The sequence below is a fragment of the Rhamphochromis longiceps genome, linkage group LG18 (genome assembly GCF_057381845.1).
Source record: "Rhamphochromis longiceps isolate RC_006_pf linkage group LG18, R_longiceps_female_GT1.1, whole genome shotgun sequence".
Taxonomy (NCBI): domain Eukaryota; kingdom Metazoa; phylum Chordata; class Actinopteri; order Cichliformes; family Cichlidae; genus Rhamphochromis; species Rhamphochromis longiceps.
In genome coordinates, this window is record NC_140574.1 from 776,268 (window position 1) to 783,724 (window position 7,457).

Here is a 7,457-nt window from a genome sequence, read left to right on the forward strand (position 1 = left end):
AGTTAGGAAGTAACTCTGTCGACCTGAGAGAGGAGCTCACCTGCTCGTAGTACTCTCACAGTATTGTATGTATCACCACACAGTACTGCGATACTGTCGTGTGACATTGGAGCTGTGGGACACCTGCCCCTAAAGGTTTTTTTTTCTTTCTTTCCCTAGTTCTTAAAAAGCTTCAGTCATGCTGGAGTGAAAGGACAAGTGAGGGGTTCTCAGGTAAACAAGAAGTGTGTGTATATACCTGAAGCTAAGCTCCGCCCTCTCCCTACAGGTGTGTGAGCTGTGCTGACCTTGGCGGCGATGGCGCTGATCGAAGGTGTCGGTGATGAGGTGACGCTGCTGTTCGCCGCTCTGCTGCTGCTAACGGTGCTGCTGCTCGCCTGGATCTCCACCCGCACATCCGAGCCCCCTGAACACCTGTTCACAGGCTCCTCCCCTTTACAGAGGCCTGGGCAAGCCCAGCAGGACACGCCCTTTTCATCCACCGCCGCCTCCTCATCCTCGTCCCCCTACCCACCATCCTCAACCTCCACGTTCTCCATGTCCTCGTCCTCACCTTCCTCCTCTGTGAACAACAGCTTCCTGACAGAGGCTCCCCCCACACTAGAGGATGGACAGGTGGGAGGGGACGGGGTGAGGCGCAGAGGAGGAGACGGGGAGGGCGCAGCGTCTCAGCGGAATATGGTGGTCAGACTCAAGTTCCTCAACGACACGGAGAGGATGGCGCAGGTCCAACCGCAGGACACCGTCGGGTACATCAAGAGGTACGAGTACTGCATGTAATACTGCATAGTAGAGGAGTTTCGGTAAACCTGAAGCTCCTCCTCCTGGCTGTGCTTTTGGACCCGTTTGCTGACCTCTGACCTCTGACCCTGCAGGACCTACTTTGCGGGGCAGGAGCATCAGGTGCGTCTCATCTATCAGGGCCAGCTGCTGCAAGACGACGCGCAGACACTCGCCTCGCTGAACCTCGCTCATAACTGCGTGCTGCATTGCCACATCTCGCAGCACGCGGCGCGGGGGGCGGCGGGGGGCCAGCGGGCGGGAGACCAGGTGCGCGTGGCGCTGAACGTGGGCAGCCTGATGGTCCCACTGCTCGTGCTCATGCTGTCCGTGCTGTGGTACTGTCAGATCCAGTACCGCCAGTTCTTCACCGCCCCCGCCACCGCCTCGCTGGTCGGGGTCACCATCCTCCTCAGCCTGGTGGCCTTTGGCGTCTACCGTCGCTAGCCTCCCATGGGCCGGCTGGGGGTATGAGACGCTACCTGCAGTTAGTGTTTGTTTCTGTTGCCATGGAGACGTCGTGAGGACAGAGACTCTTATCATTAGATCACACGTTTATCTTCATCATCAGTGTGCCTCTTTGATTTCTGTGGGAGGCACAGACACACCTGTGTGTGTGTGTGTGTGTGTGTGTGTGTGTGTGTGTGTGTGTGTGTGTGTGTGTGTGAGAGAAAGTTTCAGCTTTTGGAGAAAATCTATTAAACCTTTAATTTATCCCGTGGTGTCTGAGTGTGTGTGTCACACCTATACAGGTGATTCTGAGGGTGGAGCTGCTGCAGTCACATGGCTGGTTGGCATCACCTGATTGGCTGGGCGGTCAGCGTTGGGGAATACAGATTTTTCCTTAGCGACAGGTGGTTGCTAAGCAGTCTCTAACCATCCAGGATCAGCTGATAATGGAGTCCATTTCCAGGGTGAAGATTATTATATGGGCTCTTATGTTTGACCTTTGACCCTCTGTGTAGCAGGAAGTGTGTAATGTTACAAAATAAAGTTGGATACAAAATGCTCAGAATGAAAGAAGTCATGTGACGACCTCAGACCTTTTCTATAATGTGATTGGTCGGAGCTGCTGCTTTGACATGTTCACAGGTCACGGCTCTGTAAATCCAGATCCTGACGACTTGAACCAAAGTCACGAGGAGACAACGGCGAAACCTCAAAACTGTCAAAGTCGCCGACGTCACATCAGCGGCACGAACTCCTCAAATACAACATGTCGAAGAAGACGGAGAGGTGCACAGTGTGGCCCAAAGTTAGGAGCAGGAAGACTGACCATCAGGTTATCAGGTCATTATCAAACCTACAAGCAAATATTAGAAATTCAGCTCCAGTTTGAATTTACTGTCAAAAACTTCAATCAGAGATCAGTAAGTGAAGAAATAACAGAAGTGAAGACGCACGTTTCTAAAATATAAACGATTGTTGTAATAAACCCGAGCCCACTCACAATGACAGACAGTATGAAACTAGATGAGTTACAGATCTCGGGTCTGGAGTTAAGAGGAGGAGAACAATGTGGTCCTGTGCACAGGTTCAAACAGCTGATGGTTGGTGGTGTAGCAACGCCACCTGCGCAGCTCGAGATTCTCGACTGATTCCTTCGTGTTCCTACAGTAGACTTCAGAGACACGTGTGAAGATCAAATAACCACCACAGAAGCTGATGCAGCGATTGGACGTCCTTCTAACAGAGCCCAGGCTGGACGGCCTCACAGGAGATTTCTACAAACGTTTCTGGGAACACATCGACGGCCTTTTACATCGAGTATCGGTAAGAATGTTTCAGACTTCCACGCTGCTGCCCACAATGAGACCCGGACTTATCGCCTCAATTCCAAAGCCCAACGAGGAGACTAAGAAACTCCGAATGTCTTCACTGCTCGTCTTTAGATAGCTCTGTCATGTCTCGTTTCAGAAACGCAGTCAGGTCTCTTCACAGGAGGATCGGTTCACAGTGACAGAGCAGTGCTGGATACAGGAAGCTGATAAAGACAATGGATTGTTACAAAGCCTTCGACTCAGCCTTGATAAAGTCCTTGAACACTTTTGGAGTTAAATTCAGAAACGTGATTTGTGTTTGTACCACATTATTAGCAGTTGTGTCGTTGTACCCGATGGTACCAACCCTAGCTTTAAAGCTAATGTTGGAATCTCTCCATATGGATTCATATTGGTCACCAAGATGTTGGCGATTCATCTTCAAAAGTTCAATGACATAAAAACATTTAATGTTTTAGCCACAGATATTATGATAAGTCAACGGATGACACAGCAATATTTTAAAAGATAAACTCCAAGATCCACTAACTATTGAAAAATTGCTGTCTCAGGCATCTGCACTACTACTATTGTCATTAGTACTATTAACATTACTATTATATCATCTGGTTTAACATTAAACGTTAGAGAATGTGAAGTCCTTGCTGTACCTGATGCAGCAGAAACAGATGTTTGTAACATTCCTGTTAACTCCAAAATGAGATATTTGGGAATCTCACAAAGGACCAAAAACAAAATCAGTCGTTGACGTGGAGAACAAACTGAACTCATGGCTTCAAAGAGATCGATCCATGGTGGGCAGAATTTATCCAACAAATATGGAAAGTTTATCCAGATGTATCTTCCTGACATGCTGCCATTCCAGACAAACGCTTCAGCCTCATTGCATGAAAAACGGCTGCTTGATCAAAGATGGTAAAGATGGAGGTTTGAAAGCCACAGACGTCCACAGCCTGAACGGGACCTCAAAAATAAACATCAAAGATGATGATCCTGGTACTCTGGTCCAAACGAGTTATTCAGTGGCCTGAACTTTCTCCTTATCACACTCTCCTATCTGTGAAACAGCTGCGGCTGTGACCCCGACACTGGTGCCACAGCTTCAGAGGTCAGAGTTCAAATCTATGCTTGCGCTCGCTCACCTGTGCACTGCACACACAGGTGAGATCGTACCTGACCAGCGCCTGTTCAGCCCGAGCTTCAACATTTACCTTCGTCACCGACCCGCACACAGATGATCACGGGGCTTTTATTTTGATCATTTGTTTGATATTTTGACATCAAACACCTGCACAGGTAAGCAGGCAGGAGGTCTGCAGGTGGAGTTCTGGAAGGCCAAGTGTGGGCATCAACACTGAAACACACAAACACGCCATGGATACAGCTGATCACATGACCTCTACAGTTTACAGGATAACTAATCAGATATCAATAACAGTGATGTCACCCGATCAATACGAGCTGATGGAGGCTCTTTCTTCTTTTCCTGAATGACTTTCTGTAGATTGTTTACGTGATGGATACAAACAAGCTCACCTCCAGCTGTGCAGCCAGATGTTGGGCTGTAGCAGGACGGTCTCTGTGTGGGGGAGGGGCGAGGAAGACGAGGAACCTTCGCTCAGCTGCCTGCTGCAGACTGCCACCAAACACACAGACCAGGCTTTTACTTTGAAAGGTTTGACAGGCCGACTAGTCTGTTAGTGGGCGTGTTCTGCTTCAGTCACACCTGCCACAGGTGTTTGTCAGTGACATCACTGGACGCCGAGTGTGACGTGGCGCTTCATAATGAATCGGGTTCACTTCCTGTGAGCGGATGAAGGACAGCAGAGAGTCTCCAGGTGACTCACCTGTATGCTGAGTCTGTCCAGTGCCTCGACCTGAAACAGACACGCACGGCTGTACAGCTGGCCAATGAACAGGTCTGGACAGGTGAGCCTTTGCCTCTCTCTGGAAGTCCTTCAGGGTGGGCGGAGTCACAGCTGTCAGCCGTATGTAAGGAACTCCTGAAACACCAACCTTCTGTCGCTCCACCATAGCTGAGAATATGTGTTGAGCCCCACCCTCAGAAGCTCCGCCTCTTCTTTCACCTGTGTCACACGATCAACTCCTGTTCCAGCACAGAGACACACTCTGGATTTTGCCGCAGAGACACCTGCAGAGGCACGTACGGGTGAGCCGGATGAAAGGGAGAGATGAGTGAGAGAACAGGTGTGCATGCAAGAGCGATATCAGGTCACCTGGTAGTTGCCATTGCAACTCACAGATATCCTGAGCGGCAGACTTGCTGCGACGTAAACATCGCTGATGATGGTGCTCATGAGGTGTGACAGGCCGCCGCCCCCTGACCCTTCAAATACACTTCCTGTTTCCTGTAGCTGCAGACTGACTTCAAACAATGTAGCCCCAGTGCCACCAGGTGAGTCTACCTGTGGGTTTGTGCCGTCAGACAGGAAGCGCAGCGCTCAGTGCAGCAGCTGGAACAGCCCGTCCTGCACGCAGCCGTTGACATAGTCCAAGCACTTGGTCTGCTCTGTACAGACTCCTGTTCACCTGGGGACAGGTAACAAAGGTGCTTCAGAAGCTGGACCTAAAGCACCTCCTACAGGTGCTGTGTTACCTGAGTTAACCTGAGCAGCTCTTGTCCCTCCTCTTCGATGCGTCTGCAGGTCTCCTTTGAAGCTCTGCCCTCCAACAGTGAGTCACGTGAGCGCTACAGCAAGTGAAGCTCCGCCCACCCCTGTAAAGACACACACCTGAGTACAGGTGAAATGATGGCAGAGTCTAGGCTGAGGGTTGAAGCTTACCTGTGTGAGGTGTGCGATGGCTTCCATGTTGTCTCTGGCCTCCATCACACTAGAGTGGAGGTCCAACACCAGCTCAACCTGCAGCTGCACACCTGGACACACACACAGGTGTAATAATGGACCCGCTCCACCATGTTTTTGTGCCTATGATATCATGTGATATATGTCACCTGTGATGCTCCAGGTGTTCCTCTCCAGCTCTGACAGGGTCGGGTTCAGGCGGTTCAGCTGGTCCTGGATCAGAGGAAGCTCCGCCTGCAGAATGCCAAGCACCACCTGAAATTGGACCAAGTCACATGTCACTTGAACTTCCCCCCTACACCTGCAGCTTCAGAGCTTTGGAGCTCTGTGAGTTGAGCGGGCGGAGCTTGATGTCTGTCTCTGCTCTTTTATCTCAGTTACCTCAGCACCGCCTGCACATGTACACACAGGTGAGGTGAGAGGTCCCCCCGGTACACCTGACCTCAGACCCCAGCTTCAGTACCAGCCAGTCAGAGGCCAGCAGACAGGTGTGCGTGCTCTGTGTCTGACTCACCTTGAGGCTGCAGCCGAGCTCGAGCTCAGCGAGGATGAATTTGGCACCTGAATCCAGCTCACAGCTCCACTCTGACCTCACGGTGTCTCTGAAGTCCTACAGAAGGTCCATGAGCTCCTCAGACCTCTGCTGGACCAGCCGGGACTCACCTGAGTCAGCACACCTGAACAGGACACAGCTGTTACCTGCCGAGTCCAGCGGCCAGGACAAATGCAGAGTTCATCCAAAGGTCACCAGCAGTCAGCATCATCTGACTGAACCAGATCAGACTGGACTGAACTGGATCAGACTGGAGCAGTCCTTTACCGCGGACAGCGGCTCCCCGCAGTCCTCCGGGGCCTGGCTAAGCACAGACACCAGCCACCAGTCCAGGTCAGACACCTGCAGCTGGAACTGATCCAGGTGGAGCTGAAAGCTCTGAAGGGGAGGAGTCACAGCGATGCAGGAAGCACCTCACAATAGCAGGCCGAACCCAGGTGGTCCTCGGGGTCGGTGGGGTTGCACCTGAGGTTGGACAGGTGCGTCATGTGACCCAGGAAGTCCTGGTAAGCCTCCTGAACCACATCGGTCCACTTCCTGCCTCTGACCACGCCCAGGACTGTCTCATTCAGCACGTACAGCTGCAGACTGGAGCAGAACACTTCCTGTTAGAAAGGGCAGGCATTAATCAGCAGGAAGTGATGTCACATGTCACAAGTGTTTAGTCTCAATGTCTCTCTGCATCCCAGCATGCACTGCTTTGAAGGACACAGGGCATTGGTATGAGCAGGTGTGATGATGAGTTCAGGTGATTACGGCAGCGCTAACATTATGACTTGCAGGTTTTGGACTCATCTCATTGGCTGTTTGTTGTAGGCGGATGTCAGTGCCACGACCTTCTCTGTGCTGGACCCAACGACCAGAGCTGATGTGAGGAGGTCTGGGACATGACCAATAGGGGGCGCACTCGCACAGCGCGATCTTGGAGGAGATCGCGTCAAACAGAATCGTGCGACACGTGACACGAGCAGCGGCGTGAACCTTTGACATGCTTTACTTTTGTCTGATTAGCCACATGAAAATCCAAGATGGTGGCCATTTTTCAGGGCTGCTGCTGGATGACGTGAAGGTTCCATAGTTGGTGCTTCCAAAGAGACCAATCCTGATGCAGGAATCCAGACACTAGCTCCGCCCACTCCACCACCGTGCTGTCACAGTCATGGAGATTATAGTCTGACAGCTTCCTGATAGCAGCCATGACTTCCTGTCAGCAGAGGTTCGTCTGTGCACACACACACACACACACACACTGTGTGTGACTAGTACTGTAAAGTAAGTAAAGCGCTATACAAATACAGGCCATTTACCATTTTACTGGTCACACATCGCTGTCGGGCCGTCACCTGTGTCGAGGTCCAGGCTGATGCTGATGAGCGTGAAGCTCCTGATTGGCTCCAGCTGCCCGTCTACTTTGACCTCCATGTGTGCGTCTGTCTGTTTTGCAACCGGGTGATGATGATGATGGTGGTGGTGGAAGTTCTGCCACCAAGGACCGCTCCATACATCGTAAAGCATAAA

General features: G+C 51.3%; 1 protein-coding gene and 1 pseudogene across 3 annotated transcripts in view; one reads left to right on the forward strand and one right to left on the reverse strand.

Annotated features, from left to right (window-relative positions):
• tmub1 (transmembrane and ubiquitin-like domain containing 1) overlaps positions 1 to 1,495 on the forward strand; it is a 2,498-nt gene extending 1,003 nt beyond the window's left edge. For all 3 annotated transcript variants that reach the window (XM_085388976.1, XM_085388974.1, XM_085388975.1), the window contains exons 2-3: positions 269 to 761; positions 876 to 1,495. In XM_085388976.1, coding sequence (XP_085245102.1) covers positions 298 to 761; positions 876 to 1,227 — 816 coding nt within the window. In that variant the 5' untranslated portion in view covers positions 269 to 297 and the 3' untranslated portion in view covers positions 1,228 to 1,495. The remainder of the gene's footprint in view (positions 1 to 268; positions 762 to 875) is intronic.
• Positions 1,496 to 4,433: 2,938 nt separating this feature from the next.
• LOC146647317 (dynein beta chain, ciliary-like) lies at positions 4,434 to 7,137 on the reverse strand (annotated as a pseudogene).
• Between the last annotated feature and the right edge of the window lie 320 nt (positions 7,138 to 7,457).